General features: G+C 32.6%; 2 protein-coding genes across 4 annotated transcripts; one reads left to right on the top strand and one right to left on the bottom strand.

The window, feature by feature from the left end:
* Positions 1-199: 199 nt before the first annotated feature.
* On the top strand, positions 200-3,926 carry LOC103496288 (DEAD-box ATP-dependent RNA helicase 36). 2 transcript variants are annotated; one of them, XM_008458080.3, is made up of 6 exons: positions 202-933; positions 1,607-1,929; positions 2,120-2,323; positions 2,411-2,492; positions 3,042-3,140; positions 3,549-3,926. In XM_008458080.3, the coding sequence occupies exons 1-6, from the start codon at positions 322-324 to the stop codon at positions 3,705-3,707; spliced, it is 1,479 nt and encodes a 492-aa protein (XP_008456302.1). In that variant the 5' UTR covers positions 202-321; the 3' UTR covers positions 3,708-3,926. The 2 variants fall into 2 exon arrangements, with proteins under 2 accessions (XP_050935285.1, XP_008456302.1); XM_051079328.1 differs by lacking the exon at positions 3,549-3,926 and having other exon boundaries at positions 200-933; positions 2,398-2,492; positions 3,042-3,146.
* Positions 3,927-8,534: 4,608 nt separating this feature from the next.
* LOC103496289 (uncharacterized) lies at positions 8,535-16,069 on the bottom strand. Of its 2 annotated transcripts, XM_008458081.3 has the most exons (9): positions 15,704-16,069; positions 11,715-14,481; positions 11,528-11,608; positions 11,034-11,186; positions 10,610-10,773; positions 10,279-10,426; positions 10,071-10,193; positions 9,516-9,603; positions 8,535-8,970 (listed from the first exon to the last, which is right to left on the bottom strand). In XM_008458081.3, the coding sequence occupies exons 2-9, from the start codon at positions 14,379-14,381 to the stop codon at positions 8,771-8,773; spliced, it is 3,624 nt and encodes a 1,207-aa protein (XP_008456303.2). In that variant the 5' UTR covers positions 14,382-14,481; positions 15,704-16,069; the 3' UTR covers positions 8,535-8,770. The 2 variants fall into 2 exon arrangements, 1 of the variants encoding a protein (XP_008456303.2); XR_007815481.1 differs by lacking the exons at positions 8,535-8,970; positions 9,516-9,603 and having other exon boundaries at positions 10,279-10,382; positions 15,704-16,059.
* Positions 16,070-21,246: the final 5,177 nt, after the last annotated feature.

The following is a 21,246-nucleotide window of genomic DNA, read 5'->3' as shown; positions in this document are numbered from 1 at the left end:
ATTGAGAAAAATTTGGGTCTGGAAGTCAAAGTCAACAAAAGTCAGTGATTCCTCCAACAATAGATTAATTTTTATGCATTTTTCAAACAAACAAAAATATAAAAGAAGAATTGAGTTTAATACTCAAAAAGCCAAAACTAATCTAAATTTAAACCTTATAATAATATAATATATAAAGATGTTTTTTTTTGAGTTTTTGATTATTTCTTTTGACAAATTTTCCCAAATATTGGTGACCTAAGAATAGGGGCTGTGCTACCCTGCCGTCCCTCCTCTTCGTCGCCTTTCACCGACTTTCCATGCGCTGATTTCCCCCGTTCCATGGATCAAGAAGTAATCGTCGACGCGAATTTCCCGCTTTTCTCAAAACCCCATCGGAAAAAGCATAAACCTTCCGAAAACCCTACCGCCGCCGTCGAGAACATTGCTCCGAAAAGTTCCCTTCAGATTGAGAAATCCACAGAACTTACCACTAAATCCACCAACAATGTTACATTTTCCGACCTGGGATTGTCTGAATGGATCGTCCAGACCTGCAAAGAATTGGTTATGAAGAAGCCCACGGCTGTTCAAACCCACTGCATCCCTAAGATTCTTGCTGGCCTCGACGTACTTGGTATTGCTCAAACTGGGAGTGGGAAGACTGCTGCCTTTGCGTTGCCTATTCTTCAACGACTTTCAGAGACCCCTTTTGGTGTATTTGCGTTGGTGGTTACTCCCACTAGGGAACTGGCCTATCAATTGGCTGAGCAGTTTAGAGCACTTGGTTCCTGCTTGAATTTGCGATGCTCTGTGGTTGTGGGAGGAATGGATATGTTGAGCCAGACGCAGAGTTTGTTGAAGAGGCCTCATATTGTAATTGCAACGCCGGGAAGGGTTAAGGTATTGCTGGAGGAGAATCCTGATATCCCTGTCGTCTTCTCCAAGACTAAGGTTCGTTAAGTTGGTTCTTTGTTCGTTTCTATTATAGATGTGGGACTAGCTAATTTGAATTTGATTAGTATTGAGGGGTCAGATGATTAATGGGTATCGGTTGATGAACAGAAATGCCATATATGTATTTACATTTATTTGGAAGTGAAACGATGAAAGGGGAAAAAAATTTTCCAAGTTCTACATGGAGCTAATGGTTAATGGGTGAGAACTTCTCAGTTCAGGAGTTGAGATTCTGAGATTTTTCAATTTTTTCTCTTGCACATAAGACGAGATATACCATTGATGGTAAATAAGATAAAGAAAGTGATTTTTCATACTATGCTTGGGAGTGATTGTGAAATTGTTAACTTCACTTTTGTCCTGTTTAGATCACTCCAAGATGCGCTGAAAACTTGCAACTAATTGAGTATTTAAGTTTATACTTTTAAATTTAATTTAAATGTTGTGAAAATTGGTTTTAAATTATTAAAAACATGTTTTCGAGTGATTTTGGCTTCTTTTTCTCATGCGCCAAGAAGCTGTTTCGTTGTTTCATAGTTGCTTGTCTTGCTCGTAATGTTCATGTTCTCATATCTGCATAACCCCATAGCTGCAAAACTTCTCATTTTTTTGGATAATGACCAAGCAGCTCATGTTCGTGACTTTTTTTCATTATCCATTTATACTTCAGTTCTTAGTTCTGGATGAAGCAGATAGAGTATTAGATGTTGGCTTTGAAGAAGAATTGAAAGTAATCTTCCAATGCTTGCCACGCAACCGTCAAACTCTATTATTCTCTGCAACGATGACAAAGGATCTGGAAACACTACTCGAGCTTTCTGCAAACAAGGCGTACTTTTATGAGGCTTATGAAGGTTTCAAGACAGTTGATATGCTCAAGCAACAATATGTATTTATACCTAAGGATGTGAAGGATCTGTATTTATTACATATTCTGTCTAAAATGGAAGACATGGGTATTCGATCAGCAATCATATTTGTCCAAACTTGCAAGTATGCCTTTTTTGGTCTTCACTCCTCCTTATTCTCTGTCTATCTCTCTCCCACGATGTTCATATGGGCATTGGCATAGGTTTTAACTTTCACATCTTATTGACTTAGCATTGTAAATGCTTTAATTAATTGGTTTCTTGAACTACTCTACCCAAAGCTGGTGTTTATTCTTTCCTCCAACTGTATGCAGAAGTTGTCACCTGTTAGGGTTGTTGCTTGAAGCACTTGATCAGGAGGTGGCGGCATTGCATTCATTTAAGTCACAGTCTGAGAGGCTTGCTGCACTATATCGGTTCAAATCAGGACAAGTTCCTGTGTTGCTTGCAACTGATGTTGCTAGTCGAGGTTTGGATATTCCAACAGTTGATCTTGTTATCAACTACGATATTCCAAGGTGGGCTTTTAAATTGATTTCTTCTGCTTACATTAGAAGTGTTCTCAGAATTTCTTGTGACATATCTGTAGTAGCATTTTAATTCAGGTTCCCAAGAGATTATGTTCACCGAGTGGGACGTACTGCACGTGCAGGCAGAGGAGGATTGGCTGTGAGCTTTATTACCCAGGTGGGTGTTACTAATGTGGTGTGATCATTATAATATTTTAATTCAACATGTTTCTTGGAGATGAGCTCAACATCAAATGTTAAATAGTTTCTTAAAGAAGTCGTTTTTCATATTTAGTGAATGGTTATCAGTAAGCTGCATCATGCTAGTAATATCATATAGTAGCTGTTCTTGCTATTTCTTCCATATTAAACATTCTCCAATTTACATGGGTTACTTATTTAAAAGAATGTGGGTAATAGTACAATCAATGTGGGGATATGAAATTTGAATCTCCAACTCCTAGGGAAAAAAGTTCATGTAGATGCGAATTATGCTTGAGCTACGCTCATGTTAGCAAATCTGTGCAATATTAAAATGAATTTGTAATCAAAGATATTATTGTAAGTTATAAGTTATAATCAAAGTCTTTGCGATTGAAAAATCTACCATGGTATATCCATGCAGAAAAGTTATAAGTTAGCATATATCTTTTTGTCTTCATCGCTTTAAGCAACTTTTCCTGAGATATATTTGTTTCTTACCCTTAAACATCAATTCGTTTTGCAGAATGATGTGCACCTTATTCATGAAATAGAGGCCAATCTTGGAAAGCAATTGGAGATTTTTGAATGCAAGGAGAACGAAGTGCTTGAAAATATCACCAAGGTAAGTTTTGGATGCTTTGGCTATTTTCCTCCTCCAACGCAAAGACAAAACTTTGGATGTGAAATGAGTTTGTCAGTGTACTTTTATTCCGCTTGCCAATTGAACTTCAAGCTGAATTAACGTTGGAGGGAAAAACAACTTCCCGCTCTCCAATTAGATTACCATGGAGTTCTTACCACAAAAGTTATCTATAGTGAAACTGTTTTGTTATTTTGCAATACTGGTGACTAGACAACATCTGTTTTTTGAGGGATCATCTGTGCATGACAGGACGCATGCGTTTGATCATCTCAGTCATTCTACTTCATAACATTCATCTGGCGATCAGATGATATTTGGTTTTTGCATTTCTTGTCGTTATATTGAGAGGCGACCGAATTTAATTCAGCTTGTAACGTTTATACACAGGTTTACAAAGCTAGACATGTGGCAAAAATGAAGATGGTGGATGATGGATTTGAGGAGAAAGTGAAAGAACGAAAGAAACAGAAATTAAAAACACTGGCAGAGAAAGGATTATTGAAGAAACGGAACAAAAGGAGAAGAAAAGAAAAGACTTTTGAGTAATTGGCAGTTGGTTGTATGAGAATCTCAACTACCATCATCAAAATTTTGATATTGCTTAACTTTAATATATGTGTAATTATTTTCCCAGCGGTTTAGTGTCTTTTGGCTCTTGCCTTAGAAAGAAAAAGTAATGGTAGAGGGGGTCCTATGTTTGTGTTTGTATTTTCTTTTTCTCTTTAATATGTTTGTACCATAGTTTTTTAAATTTTGATTACCTAACCTCGCGTCTCATTTTGTTTTGTTTTCTATTTTTTAAAAGGTTTGTATACCTTTTTTCTCAATTGGAAAATCAGAATATTCTTAGGCTCTGTTGTTTTTCTCAAAGAACTTTTTTTTATTTCAACACTTTTGATGGAAAAAATATATCTCAAAAGAAATTTTGGATGGTAATCAACTATATTGCTAAAGATGTATAAAATATTGTAAATTTTTAGATTTTATTAATAATTTTTATCAATAGAATATGAAAAAATTTACTCTATTTTATAACTATTTTGAATCATTTTTCTATATTTTAAAATGCTCAATTTTTAAATTAAACAACTTAGAAATATATTTCAAACACATTCTTGTTTTTTTTGCTCTAGTTTTTATTTATTTATTTTCAATCAAATCATAGTACTAAAATATACTAATTTAACTAGGTACAATGGATCTTTTTACTTTTTATTTAGTGAAATCATATTTCTTATTTTTATTATTTTACGAAATTTCCTCTCCTTAGTGTCTTTATTATTATTATTTTTTAATTTTAATGATTTCTTAATCATTGTGTACTGAATAATTTTTTAAAATATTTTCATAAATTTAGATTTATTTAATGATTTTTTAAAAGTTTTTTTTGTAATAATTTATTATTCCTAATTTTTTTTATTATGCACCTTTGTGTTTTTTAATTTGTTTGACATACTGTAGTTTGTTATTACTTAAAAGGGAATTTAGGTAAAAGGTTTGTTTTTTTACATTTAGTGGAATCATTCTATTTTTCTTTTAAATCCTCGTCTTCCTGTCTAATTTCTTTCATTATTTCACTTTCACCATTATTTCACAAACAGTTAGCACAAAAAAATAAAAAATAATGTTATTTGATTTGACAAGAGAATGACATGATATTTATTGGAGAGAGTTTAGACTCGTGCTTCTTCCCTCATTTCTTCTTCTATAAAAGCACCATTTCTTCTTCTCTTTTCTCACAATTTCCATCTTACTTCTTCATTTTTAAAAAAATCTTTTCTTCCATCTACTCTCCTTCATATTCTATAACATCTCATTTCTTCTCATTTCTTCATCTAGTCACTTGTTCGAGATATTCAATAATGTATCTTTTCTTTATATAAGTTTTATAATTTTTCGTTTTATTATATTACAAAATAACACTAGTTTACTATCTTCGTACAGTTACAATATTAGAGATATAATTTACACTTCGATTTTATCAACAAACTTAAGGTATGAAAAGTTATTGTTGTTATTATCATCATCATATCATCATTCTATTATTATTATTATTATTTTTTGCAATCCAATAAACATATATTTAATTTCCTCTGCATTTTGTTTAACTATATGATACATTTGAAGAAGTTGCAAAAATAAGAAGAAAAAAAAGAAAATGAATAGAAAATGATTTTGTCTATTGACTATAAAAAAAAAAGACCCTATCTCGAAGGAACGAAGGAATAATATATTTAACCCAACTTTTTTAATTAATTAATTAATTAATTATGAAAAAAAAGTTTAGGAATTATTTTAAACTTTTAATATTGCAAGCTTGAAACAAATGTTACAACTTTTACCCTCTTACAAGTTCAAACTTTTGTTAAAAAAGTACACAAAATTGAATTTAAAAACATGTATGTGTGTGTCTATATATAGGACTTAAATCTAATATATATAAGACATAAAGTAAAGCAGCTGGGAGAAGTTTGAGTGTAAATAGAGGGTGACCCACAATTTTGAGGTCTAATATTGTAAAATGAAAAAAAAATGGTCATATTTAAATGTTAAAATATACCACATTTAAAAAAAAAATAATGATAATGCTAATGCTAATGACAATGATGATAATAATAACAATAACTATAATAATAATAATGACAACAATAAGAATGATAATGATAAATGATAATAACAATAATAATAAATTAAATTAGCCCCTTGTCACAGTTAGCTGGAAAATAAAATTTGTTTGCTTAATATTTTACTATATAGTTTATTTGGAAAATAGAAGTTTTTTAAAACTAAAAAAAAATCATTCTTCTTATTTATTGTAATTATTGCAACAAAATATACCTCCTTACAATTTTATTTTCATTAAATATCAATAATGGTTGGGAAGATGCACACCATCATTTTTTATGACATGTAGCGAGCAATTTCAATGACAAGTACGAGAACGGTTGGCTTAAAAGTATGGTGTACCATGCAATATCTAAATATCAATTTCGGAAGTTTAATGAATGCATGGAAGAACTTCGTGATGCCAACCCCAGATGTGTTACAATGGTTTACTAATTTAGATGTGTAGACAATAGACTCAGTCTCATGATGGTGGTCATCGTTATGAATGGATAACTACGAACGTGGCTGTGTGTAAACGATGTTCTAAAAGGGGCTAGGAGGCTATCAATTACTGCCCTCGCACAAGCCACATTTTAATGAACCATTGCATATTTTGCTGCGCGTCAAAGTAGAAATAGAAGCTACTCTTTAGTCAAGCAAAAGTTTCATAAGGTATATTCATCTTGTATATTATTATTTGAAACTTATACAATATGATTACTCAATGTTCAAAAACTTGTTATTCATCAACGTAATACAAAAATTACGTCACTAGGAAAGACGTGCAAACACGCACGATGTTACATCTACGATCACTAGACAGGTTTGTGCGATGTAACATTTACAATTAATCTGTTAACACTAAAAGGTAGATTCACACATTGAGTGAAACTAAGTGAATGAACATGCACACGTAACAAGTGGTAAAGTTACAGAATCCCATGCTCCCATGCCATTGCAACATGTAGAACTCTTGGTGTGTGGTCTATTTGGGCTACATAGAACATCACTATAAGACTTCCGCTTACATATCTTGTTATTCACCTCAGTTTGAGCCTATCCCTGACATACAATGTTGGCATGATCCCAACTTTCCATTCATCTATTTGGATGAGACAACAATACGAAGTACAGGCAAACCATGCACTTCTCGGATACATAACAAGATGGATAGGAGGGACACAACGACACCCTCGCATTGCACTGTTTGAAGACAAGAGAGACATAATCGACGAAAATGTCCCAAACGAGGTGGAAATGAGAAATAGTTAATGTAGAAATACCAACATTGATCATAGTGTTTTTGTATTTTATTTCAATGTAATAATCTTGATGTAATTTCTATTGTTATTTGAAGGACCACATATGCATAAAATTAATTTTATTCTTAATCTCTAATGGTTTGCCTACTTGATGTCCTAAATATGATTATTTGTAAATCATTCCTTAAACCTTTATTGGTATATCAAATTATTTTAAATATTGTTATTAAATAGATTGAGAAGAAAAACATACTAATAAAATAAAAAAAGAAATTGCCAAACAGATAAAAAATACGGAAGTTCATATTAAAAGAATTAGGAGTAATTAATTATTACAAAAATTATAAAAAATTATTAAAAATCATTACGTAAAATATAATTAAGTATATAATAATTAATATATAATTAAGGAAATATGAATTCGTGAAAACTTAAAAAGAAATCATTAAGTATATAATAACAAAGAAATCACCCAGTGTCTCAAGGACTTTCTATTTCTTTTTCTTTTCCTTTCTTTCCAACAAAGTGGTTTAAAGCACTTTTTAAAGATTAATGATTAATGATACCATTACATTTTTAGTTTCAATTTTTGTTCATTTTCGTCTCATCCGTTTTAGTGCTATAACTTCAAAAGATCTGTTGGTTTAAATATATTAAAAGTAGCTATTTTATTTGCTGTATGCGAAATTTTGATTACATATGAATAGAGAAAAGTTGCATGAACTGCAATTACAAAAATTAAAATAGCATTTGGAAGTTTTTCTATGATCTTCGAATCTTTATGAAGAGAATTGTAAACGCAACATGAGAACATGTAAGATTTGAATCTTCTCAATAAAATAATAATAATAATAATAATAATAATAATAATAAATAGTAAACCTTTCAACCAACTTGAACTTCTGAAGTTTCAATCTCAATGATTTTTCGCTATTAAAATTATAGAAATATATCATACAGTCAGGAAAGTAAAATATGTTTCAGACCAAAAGGTATAGATTTAATAGCAATTGAACGAATTTTGATTCCCAAAGAAAAAGAAAAGAAAAGAAAAACTGAATTTAAAACTTCAAAGGAGCCAAACTATAAATTTTTAAAGAGGGTAAGGTATAACGTAACAACAAACAAGACCAAAACTTTGTATGAACTGAGTAAAAAAACCAAGAAGCTGCTGGTGAGTTCCAAAACAGATATTTTACCTCAAATAAGAAATATAAGATTTTACCTCAAAGACACGATGGATTATGGCCAGTGTGAATTGGCTTTCTAAATAACTATAGAAACTTTCTTTTTTTTTTTTACTTATAAACACCTAAACACACCCTTAAAACGAGAGACATACCGTTTATCAATATTCTATAATATTTCACAACCGCACTACAAATCACAACATATTAACTAACAAAAAGGGGAGTGAAAAAAGATAGTTGCATGTTTCAGATATAAGTAGATGATCACTCAATTTGTGAATCAACCAAAAGCAGAAACTAGGTTGGAAAATCAATTGCAGCAATGCCTGGCTATGACTATTTTTTTTTTTCTTTTTTTTTTCTTAATCAGTTTTTGCATCAACTATAATAAAGAATTATATGAGGTTCACAATAATATATTTTCACACCAAGAAAGACACTTATCTACCTTCTATTGACAAAAATACACACAATTTTCAAGACTGTAGAATAGAATGAACAAATATATATAAGGAAAGCATGTGAATAACTCAACAATCTTTTTGAATCATTATGACCTTGGTATTTTGGGACCTGGTGCTTTTGTTTGGCTACTAGCACCTGTTGACATAACGCGCAGCCGCCCAGCGACTTCAGTGAAGGATGGCCTATCTGTAGGATTTGGCGCCCAGCAATGTTCCATCAACCTTCTCCATTCAGAATCACAGTAACTTGGTATGGTTGGTCTCAATGTGTTATTCACAATACCCCCTGCACAATAAGAGTGATATCTTCAAGATCAAGTTTCGCCTCAGAGACGATTTAAAATCACTTGTATTGCTAATCTCGAGTGCTCATATTGTCAAAACCAGCGGGATCCAAAATTAGAATAAGTTTCTTTCTTTCCCTTCTATACGAAAAATCAAACTTTCATTGATAAAAAGAAATTGAAAGCATACACAGACACACAATAAAGGAGAGCCCACAAAAACGGAACACAACCTACAAAAACAACCTCCAATCTAAAAAATAATACATAGCTGGAAATTACAAAAGAAATTAGTTACAAACTCCCATAAATACACAGTCATTACTTGTCAGGTTTCCATAAAACTAAAACAGGTATTGATAACCAAAACTTAGCTTGATTTAGAATGCCTGAATTCGAATAGCATGTATAGTTATGGACCATAATCAGTACTATATTTTTCTTTGATATATGAGAGATGAAGAGAAGAAAGGTCATATGTGCATGAATCAACATAGAGATGGCATTTTAACAAGCAGGACCAAGGTTAGAGTCTAGATAATCTTACCTATGATAGCCCCATAGTGCATGTTCGCATATGGTTCCTCTCCTGTGAGAATCTCCCATAAGACAATACCAAAGGAGAACACATCAACCTGTATATCAAATGGCTTTTTGTCAGGTGGACAATCGCTTTAGAGTTTTGTATCCATGTTGTTTCCAATTGCAATATAGATTCGGAATTATTTCTTTAGCCACCCCATATAATGGATGTGCCAGACCAGAACATATATTGTATGTATGTATGTATGTATGTATGTATGTATGTATGTAGTGTCAGTGTGTATTCAGAGAGAGAGAGAGAGAGAGTTATGTGTTTTTGTAATTCCACAAAATACATGCGTCTTAAATTTGAAACCATATCATGCAAACAAAGCTATCTTCCATGCAGATTTAAAGAGTTTTTGGAATATTTTCAAATTTCAGTATCAAATACAGGCAATTGGGAAATTCCCATGCCATCCCAAACTTCCATGAATCCAAATGGTAGCTGGAATAACAGAGAAATTCTGGTTAATTTTCTAGTAGGGCATTTAATAAGATGGCGAAACGTGTCATTCACCTTTTCAGAGACCTTATTGCTGCTGCCATTTAGTAGCTCAGGTGCCATCCATGGAAGGGTTCCTCTTACACCACCAGACACCAAGGTATTTCGCTTGATCTTTGAGAGGCCAAAATCAGCTACCTGAAATAGGTGACATGCGCATAGTAAACCATATATATCTTAAATGGACTGACATCAGAAAACAGCATAAACACCCTCGGATTACCTTGCAAATTGGTCTTTGAGAATCCTTCAAGTTCACAAGCAAATTATCACATTTCAAATCAAAATGGACAATATTTTTTGAGTGTAAATATTCCATTCCAAATGCTGCATCCATAGCAATTATTAGCCTCTTACGTCGATCAAGATGCCTGCAAGTTCAAATTTTGTAAAATCGAAAAGGTAACAATGAAAACAAACTGGGACACAGATCAAAGTCTCTCTGTTTAAGACAATCGATTTAGTCTCCATATTAATGATATAATTTGGTTTATATCTGGATAGATCCTGAAATATACCAACTCAAAACCAGAAAGCAATATCTGGAGACTTACTTATCCTTGGAAAGCAAAACATGCCGAAGGGAACCATCAACCATGTACTCTGTCACAGTAGCTAACGTTCCGCCAGGACCATCTTGCACAACACCATAAAATGCTACCACGTTGGGATGGTGAAGTTTTGAAAGGATGTCGGCTTCCCTCCAGAACTCTACAGTCTATAGGGGAAGAAAGAAAGAAAAGTAAAAGATTAAAAATGATGGTGTTAATGGCAACCCAAATAGAATAGAGACCATAGATACCCATGATTAAAGGGAAAAAAAACAAGATGAGTATGACATAGCCGGCATTATTTCTTAGTACTTTCCCCAATAAATGCCAGGAACTAATGGTGTGTTGTAAAGTGTCCAAAATAATAGTAACAATAACAACGAAAATAGTGCAGCAGCAACAAACAGCTGAAATCCATTAAAATTACCAATCTCTCTAGCTCTGAAGATCGACCCATAAAGCAGGTTTTTTTTATCCTCTTAATCGCGACATCAGTTCCTCTCCACTTTCCATGATAGACAGTGCCGAAAGTACCAGAACCCAATTCCTTCAACTCTTCAAGATCATCGTTCATTATGATCTAATATGTGCATGCAGAAGGTAAGCAAAATGCAAAGATAGTACAGATTCTGGATAAAAAACAAGACAGAAGCTAGTTTGAAATTGATCTTCAATTAAGATTACGCAACCCGAGTTATTTGGGAAAACCAGGTGGTTTTACCGCAGGACAGATGTGTAAGGTGATGCAGCAGATTAATTCTAAAATGCTAATTAATCTAAATTAACAATTATATAAATATTAGACTCATATATACTAATTATCTCGTATTGCTACTCATCACAATGATTAATCGGGCAGAAGAAGTCATTTACAGCCAGCAAAGAGGATATCATATATTGAATAACATCAAAGAAATATACCTGTAATGAATTAGGATCAAAATTTCCCAAAGAAGGATCATGAGGAGGTAGGCCACTGTCTTTAGATGCTACCTTAACATTCTGCCAGGAGGATAATTTTTAGTTAAAAATCATCAAAGTTTGTGTCATTTTCTAAAAATAAATTAAAAAAAGGAATTACAGATCTGTAGTAAAAACTTAAGTGCACCTCATGGCTATACTCCAATGTCTTTAGGTTTTCCATCATAGCATCAAATTGCGAACTATCAATGCCATTCGTCCGGGAATGATCATAAGGTGAAAGAAAATTGGTGGCATCATTTCCACTTGTCCTATGTACTTTCTGATCATCACCAAAATTGAGCTGGGAATCTTCACGAAGTATAGTTGTTAAAGGTGTAAAATCATCTCCCGCTGTCTTAGGAGCAGAAGGAAAAACAATGTGATCTTGGTCAATAAGAGAAACATCACTTTGAACATACTTTTCTTGTGCCAAATTATGGATATATGACCAGCCCTTATGTTCATGATTTTCCACATCAGGACTCAAACCAGTTCCATCGTTCTGCAGTTGGCTGCAACTATCTAATGAATTCTCAGAAGGTATTGCTTTCGAGAATATATCAGATAAGAAATCACGAGAAAATCGATCATCAATATCTATAACAATGTCTCCTTGCACTGGTTTGGAAACATTTCCCGTGGATGGTTTTTCATTAACATTGTTAATTAAAATTTCTTCCTTAGAAGCTAACTGAGATTGCTTAAGACTATTATCATTGGTGCACCTCATTCCAACAACCTCGCTCAAGTTGAGCTGCAAAAGATCCAACGCAGAATCCTCATGATTCTTTAAAGAGGATACTTGGCCAAGAGCAAATAATTCTGATTCCGGTCTACTTAAGTTATGACCTGCAAGCTTCTCATTGTTATTCACTGGGGAATTCAGGTCCTTGCCAGCCTTAACAACCCCATCTACTTTTGAATCATGTGTAACATCAAAGTTGTTCTGCAACTTCAACTCGGTATCTGGTTCGTGTGAAATATTCCAATTCCTTCCACTAACTGCCTCATTAGCATTTCTGCCATCTTGAATATGGGAAAGCCCATCATTCCGGACTTTAGTAGCATTATGTGATGGTTTTTCCATGGGAATGGAATTTTCAGATTCGTAATTACTGCTATCTTGCAATTTGACAGCAGAGTCTGGAATTTGGTCCTGATCAGACTGTGAATGAGAGATTAGAAACTGGGAACCATATGAATCATCAGATTTAGACAACCGATTCAGTAACTCCTCCTGCCCCCTAGGAATTCTCTCAGAGTAATAGACTCTTTGCACAACAGCTGGAGGCTCAAGGAGACTCAAATCAACAATCTTTGACTCACTGTCTATATGGCCATGAGGATATGCATTTGATGGCATGTTATGAATCATGTTATCCATATCACTGGATCTAGAAACTATAGGATTTCCAGAAGCAAGCATCGAAGGAAGCCCTTCAGAACTCTGGAGCTCTGTCTCACTCTTGGTGGTTAAGAAGGGAAACTCACCTTGCGATGTGGAAACTGGTGTTGATTTTTTATCCAAAGTCATGGGATTGCCATCAAAAAAATGAGAAGGATTTGAAGAGCAGCCACTTTCATCATGAATTTCTTTCTCAAGTGAATCATTTAACTTACTTTTCAACTGTGCTGATGGTATCTCAGGATTTTGTCCTTGAGGTTCATGATAAGTCTGTACAAAGGTTTCATAAGCATTAGAGGCACTTGTCCGAACAGGTTGTGAAGACTGCAAGGATGACGATGCAATATTAGCAGTTAAGGCTGAAGCATTTACACCAACCAAGTCCTTAAGAACTGTACCTCTCTCAATGCTCTGTCCATCTACCTCATTCAGGTTATTTGCAGAAAAACTTGATAAACCATGCAGGTTTGAGTTTTTCCTGTCCATGCCATTGACTGCAACAACGTACTGGATCTCAGAGTCATTATCCACATTACCCATAGAAAAATGCCCTTCATCCAAATCACTCATTGAAAACAAAAAAATTCTAAGTTTTTTGGATCCTTTATCGTCTTTGAACTCATTACACTCCTCCATCATATTCTGAAGATCTTCATCACAAGAAACTGAAACCAAAGCATCAAGCTCCTCACCGGGAAGCTGATATTTAATTGCATATGTTTCATTATAGATTGATGATGTTTTCCTCATAAGCTCTTGCCAAGAGATGTCCATTTTTATCTGAATGATGCGAGTTTCACCCCCAACATATCTCAACTTACTATCACTTGGACGAGGTAAAATTTTCCCACCAAAACTGCAGAGGACTTTCATCTTCGCTGATGAGCCATCAGAAGTTCCAGAAGACGCATAGCCATGACCAATTGCTCGACCACTATCATATCTTGATAGCTCCGGTGATTTGTGATGAGCTGATCCATGGTTATTTCTGTCTCCTCCGTGTAATGAAGAGTTTTTCTGCTCCAAATCTTTTGACCCTTTTTCCATTGAAATGATCATAGAATTATCTGAGCCACACTCAGACCCAGTACAACTAAGGCCTAAAATTCCTTTTAAATCCATATAACTTGATGCACAACTGGGGTCACTAACAGAGTCCGAAACGAGTGGTTTCCGGGTATTTGCTCGGTCACGCATAAATTCAAATGCAAACTCCTCACCTGTCTGTATGGAGTAATTAAGGACGGGCTTAACATCTGACATCCTAAGGTCCATGGTTCTTCCATCACTTTGCATGTTAACAATGCTCGCAGGGTTCTCTATGGATGATTTAGACGCAGGTTGGAGTTCCCCAAATCCATAATGCATGGGAGTGCATTGGAACTGGTCATTTCTTGACTGTTCCATACCATCATGTTTTTAAACTTTAGAGTTAACTCGGCCAAACTTGAACTAGCTCCACCAGTCAAAAGACAACAATGAAAGCTGCTTGGAAATCAGATTGGTTCTACAATAGCAGGAAAGGGAATGTATATGAAAAAGAAAAAAGAAAAAAAAAACCATAAGAAACAGTAAAAAGTAACTAAATTAGCCGAAACATTTCGATTTGCAAACAAGAGGTCTTTATATGGAAAACAATTGAAATTTCCAGATATGATCTCATACATATAAATATCTAGAAGAAACATGTGTGCTTTAAATTGTTTGCTATATCCCGGAAGATAGTTGGCTGTGAAAGAAGACTTATACAAACCATCAAAACTACTATTCATCACTAAAGTAACCTGATAGCTCCAGCCAGAGAAGTATAAACACAGACACGAAGAAAAAACAACACAGATAACATGACACAGGAAACACATATGATTGGTTAGTTTTAACATTAATTTAGTTTACGATATTTTCATTAGAATGAAAATTTAAAAGAGAAGTATGGGTGTGAGCAATATTTCAAGTGATCTAAGAGACTAGTTTCCTATTCAGAAATGTCATACAATGCTTGAGAAACGTCTAAAATCAGCTTAAAATTCTTTCAAATTATTTAGCATCTTATAGAATAGAAAATGTTGAGTCAATCATGATCGTGCATTTGAATACTGAAAAAGGCAAGTTTAAATATACTTGCACCAATATTTCAAAATAGATCAATAATCAAGCACTCAAGTGTTTGACGCATGTCCGATAAGTGGTGAAGAATTTGAGTGTATCTGGCAGCGTCAGCGATAAACATGCTACCAAGCTTAAGTTCTTGTGATTCATAGACTCAAAACAATCAATTTTCTAAAACTAGTTGATCCACACTGAAATTCATAAATACTCTACATTCTTTATTTCCTTCATCTGATTAAAGTCAAACAAAAACTTACGATCTGTACAATCAAAGCCAAGTCAATCCATTAGAAACAAACAACGATACTCTAGTTTTGAGTAATCAAAACAAAACAACTAGACAACGAAGAGGATGGATAATAAGGATCCATCCACCATCACAATACGTCCCCCCAAACTGTCGGTAGACTTTACGATCACAAACACTCCGTTAGGTTTACAATAGAATTCAGATTCATCTAACCGAAAAAACTCAATTACAGTATAACACACACTAAACGAACATAAAATTTAAGAGCAATGAAAGTAGTATCACACTAACCAACATCAGATCAAGCCAAAATCTTAAAAAGTTAAATCAGATCCACAAAAAAGAATAAAAACATAATGAATCGGAGTACCTGATGAATTTGCAGAGCGAAACCAGGGAAGAAACACCATATCTCAAAGCTGTCGAGAAGGTTTAAGTTAGTACTAAACAACAGTACTTCCTCCACGAGAAGCTCGACAAACGAAAATTTCCTTGGATTTCTCTCAGCTCACTCACTCTTCCCAACACTTTCAGCCTCTGATTCGAGAAAAAAATAAACAAAAGAAACAAAAAGAAAAAGAGAAAAACGAAATTAAAAGACGTATTTTCTTGAGATTTGATGAACAGATTTCATTCAATCTTGGTTTTGGGTTTGATGATCTTGGTTGAGGTTGTATAAGTCGAAATTTCCTTTGGTTTCTTTTGAACTAGCGAATTCTTCACCAACAGTCAAACGAGAAGAAGGTAACCAAGACCATAAAAACTAACTTCCATAAATACCCCTACTATACCGCATTCTTACATAAAAATGCCATTCGTATTTCAAACTGTTTTCCGCGTTGACTATAATTTTACATTTTCCACTCTAAGGCTAAGCAACTGCCCCTCTTCCATGTTGGCTTCTTCATTGCAATTTTATCTTTCGCCACCTGGCGTTACCAAAACCGAACGATTGTTCTATGAAGATCGGAGTGGGCCCCCCTCGTGCCAACCAATGCTACGGTCACATTTCCTATCCTTCTTTTTCTTTATTTATTTCTTTTTCTTTTCTTTTTATTTTATTTAAACCGTCGAATTTTTAAATATATTTAAAATTAGGGATTTCCTTGAATTTTGAAATTATTCAAAATAACCATAAATAAATACTACATACATATATATACACACACACACACTTATATATTGATGAAAATTGATAATGACAACTTATTGATAAATTTATAGTGATGTGGAAGGTAAAGATTATTGCATTATTGGAAAATTATTTACGTAATTGATTTTTGAAGTTATAAAAGACGTCTTGTGTATTTTTCAATGTTTCTATAATAGTTATTGACTAAACATGCACTCCAATCTCATGAAAATACCCAAGCCTAGAGGGTATTGAAAGGAGATACAAGAAAGTTCATGATCCAAACGAAAAATGTCAATATCTCAAGATCTTGGCTGACGAACCTAACTAATGAATATTATTGACATAATTAGAGTATTTTTAGGAAATATTATTCTTAGGAAATATTATATTATTCTTGTATATTCTTTCCTTTAGTGTGTTTTAATATGGTTATATATAGGGCTGTAATCTGTCATTATTATCAATGAATCATCAATGAAACACCGATATTCCTCTAACAAATATATATTGGAATTAATATTCAACAACCTCAAACACTATATATGTCTCTTACTGATATCTCGTTATCAAACATAACTAGAGACATGAATTAGGGAATGACTTATAAATAATCATACTCAACCATCCTAAATGGGAGAGTAAGTAATCTTCAAATGAGAGATCAAATCTTACTTCTTTTATGTTTAGTTGAACCAAACACTCATTATTCTAACTTAATCAACAGAATACAGAATATTTGACAAATGATGTCAAATCTTTTATGTACGTCGATTTGGAGTATTTCAAGATCAAACTAGGGAGAAGTGAGATAGAGGCCATAGAAGCTCAAAATGAGCATGAGATTCAAGTACTAATATTTTTAACAAACTTCCAAGTAAATGAATAAATTACACTTTTGAAAGTTTAAGGACATAATTAAAATTTTCCAAAATTTAATGGATTTTTTTTTTTTTAAGAATTCAACTAAGTAGGATCAAATTAAAGTAAAAAGGACATATAGTTTTCGTAAAATTACAATATTAACCTTGAACTTTTCATATATCATTCAACCCTTATTGTTATTATTATTATTATTATTTTGACAATTCAAATTTACATATTAGTTTAATGTCTCGTGAGAAGATTCTAAATAATTTCCAGTCCGAGAAAAGTTGATTAAAAGTAAAGGTAAGTGTTACCACTTTTTTAAAATATTAAGATACTTTTGATGTCGATAAATTTTAGGAGCATTGTTTATAATTGAACTTTTCTTTTTCTTTCTAGAAAAAATAATATTTCCTTTTCCTTCTTCTGTTTAATCTGTTGGCAGTCTCAATTAGATTTGGCCACACCAAATAACTTCCCTTATCTCCGTGCATGAATATTGAACTCCCACGTGGCACTTCCACCCATATGCAAAGTTTTGAGTTTTTCTTCAAACCCACGGAATGGAAACTATGGACAGGAAATTTTATTTATTATTTTTCCGTATAGCAATAATAAATAAATAAATAAATAAATAAATAAAAGTGTTTTTTTTTTCTTTAGAAAAAAGTTTTTTAAATATTAGTGCCACTCAGTCTTAAATAAATATTAGTCATCTCAACGACTCAAATGACCTTTCTACGTAGATGACTTTATAAATGGTCTTTAAAGAATATACTAAAGGGTTGTTTTTCCTTTTCAAATACATACATTCAAGGTCAAATAATATATTATTGGTGAAATAAACAATAATACAATTTAAGTAGAGGTTGGAAGGTTGATCCTTTATTCTTATAAATATAATTTCTCGTTAAAAATATCATACATCTCTTTTGAAATTGAAAATTAGAATTTTTAAACGTTTAGATACAAATAATACATTTTAATGATAATTTTCTTTGCTTTAAATGATTTATTTATTTAAATTACTTATAGTCTTAAGTACAATATGTTGTAAGGTGGAGAAGAATGTGGTTTAAAAAAAAATGACGAACATAAAATAATTGTAAAAGAATAAATTTAATAATGTAGTTTTAAAAACAAAATTGTTTGATTTAAGATTTTGAAATTGAAATAATAATAAATGTAGGGTAGTTGAGTGGCTAGGAGAAACTTATGTGTAGGCATTACATGATTTTGGTCATCCACCTCATTCCTACGTGGAGGTCCACGCGAGCCAGAACTGGTGTACAAGGATGCCAAGAATTCAATTCAAGATTTTTTTGGTTAATTTGGCTTAATGCATTTCTTAGTTTGAACTGAAATTGGAGACACAGGGAAAATAATTAATCTTATGGTATTCAATTGGACATGCATCCAAAATTAGAAATATCATTACATTAATTTCAACAATAATTTATGTGACATATGATCATAATCTTCTCTTAGGCTCCCCCACTATGAGGTAAAAGTATATTGAAATGTTGTTGATGAAAATTTACATTCTCAATCTCTTGTTGTATTCTTAATATTGACTAGAATTTCATGTGATGTTTGCTTGAACTTCTAGCTAGTGGTGTTCGAGAGAATATGGAATTAGGTTCTCATTAACTATATGAGGTTTTTAAGTCAAGCCTTTTGTGGGTGAATTTTAGCCTAGTCAAAAGAGAACTTGTGGGAGAGCCTAAGCAAGCTTTAGTAAAAATTCAATGGGCCTATGAAGTAAACCTAAACGAGCCTAGAGAAAGCTTTGTGGACCCATGAGGTGAGCCTAGCTAAGTGAGCTTAATAAGAGTTCAGTGTACCTATGAGGTAGGAACCTAAGCGAGCTCTGTGGTAGCTCGATGGACCCATTAGGTAAGCATAAGCCAAGCCTAGTTTGGACTCATAAAAGAAGGACCCAGTAAGGAGAACCTAGCCTCTTAAGAAGAGCCATAGGAGCCCTACAAAGGAAAGTCTAGTCTCCTAAAAAGAGCTTATCAAAGGATAACCCATAAGGAGAGTTTAGCTTCTTAAAAAGAATTCGCAGGAGGAGGACTCATTAGAAAGAGCCTAGTCTCATAAGAGAAGAATTTATGTAATACTATTATTCTTTTAAATCTCTTTTCTTTTTTTTTTATTTCTACTATTACATATTTTTTTTATAAGTACTTTTTGTATTGATAAAAGAAAAACTTTGATCTATATGGTGGTTTAGATTAAAAGAATTAAATTAATATGAAAACTCACAATCAAGTAATTAAAAAGCAAATTTAAGTCAATGAAAATTAACATGCATTCTCTATTTAAAATTAAAAAATTTGATTAAAAAAGTGAAGAAATTGAAATAGATACATTTCAAACAAAAAAAAAATTAGGAGTTTTGAGATGGATATTAAAAGCGTAGCATTTCCAACAAAGTTACATTTGGTTGAAATTGTATCAACCAACTTCATCATGATAAATCTTTTGAAATTATTGATGATAATCCATCTTTATATCTTATTAAATTAATTAGGTCTCAATAATTACTCTTAAAAAGAAGTTTTGTACTATATATACTTAGTTTATTTTGAAGAGACAAGAACAAAAGGTACTTTAATTTTGTTAATCACATGTACATAAGATGAAGGTGACGCCATGAATGAGTGGAATAAATTTATAATATTATTTTAAATCTATAATCTATAATATATTAACAAAAAGTGAGGAGTTGGAAAATCTTTTTTGCACATGTTTATCTCCTTTTTAATTCACTAATTTACAAAACATGTTACTAAATGTTAATTACAAATAAATAATTAATTAAAAAAATCTATTAATGATATCTAGAAAGAGGGGCAAATATATGTGTTTATATATCTATCTATATTGATATATATTGAATTGCAGATACAGAAATGATAGAATCATTTTGGATCGGAACAAATATGGGTCTCCGATAGAGAAGAGAGAGATGAAAGAAAATAGACAAGAAATCCAATAGGAGGAAACACTTTTCAATAGAGGAATCGGTATTCTAATGACTTGAGTGGTTCCAGTATAATACAAATGAAAGGATATATCTAAAATTTTACTATATTTTAATTTACAAATATTCTGATTAATTTTGTTATATTTAAAAATGCTTCTAAATAATTGTTAGTTATCAATATAATAAACAATTAAGTCTTTGATAAGTGTAATAGAAACTTCTACTACTATAAGAATGAGTTGTTCCGAAGAAATTATCAATGTAATATAACATTGAAACTTAAATGTTAGAAGGTAAAAAATTACTTCAAAATATTTTATTTTATTTTAATTAAAAAAATAAAAATTTAACAATTTAAAAATTCTAATGCTTTTTGATTGATGTCAACTTTTAATCAAACGAAAACACAATTAACTTTCAGGTGACATCAATGACAAATTTGTGATTTAAGAAAGAAAACCTGTGAAAACAAATAAAAAAGCTTTAATACTTAAGTTAGTAAGAGAACTAGTTAAAAGAATAAGTTATAAGTTCTTAGATATCTCATATAGAACATTCAACTAAGATTAAGAAATGAGTTTTCGATTATCTTTGATCAAGCTAAGTGGGTAAGGGTGTAATTTGGCACGCATTGTTCATCAAAGTTTGAGGCTTGGCCTCGACCAAAGATGGGTCTAGGTTGAGGGCAAGGCGCAAGGCAGTTGGATTGAGCTTTTGACCCAAACCATCATTTCTTCTCAAGGCCCAAATAGGTCATAGTACGATTCGTTCATCAAACAAAGAAGGTTGTCTTCGGCCTTATCCTAGCTCATCCTTGGCCAAGTCAAGGTTGATGAGGTTGGTTTGAGCTTTTTGGCCAAACTATCATCCACTCAAGGCTCAAAATAGGTCATAGTACGCTTCTTTCACCAAATGAAGAAGG

Source organism: Cucumis melo, chromosome 11 (assembly GCF_025177605.1).
Source record: "Cucumis melo cultivar AY chromosome 11, USDA_Cmelo_AY_1.0, whole genome shotgun sequence".
Lineage (NCBI taxonomy): Eukaryota > Viridiplantae > Streptophyta > Magnoliopsida > Cucurbitales > Cucurbitaceae > Cucumis > Cucumis melo.
Note: the sequence above shows the minus strand (reverse complement) of the source record. Positions and strands in the feature narration are given on the sequence as shown.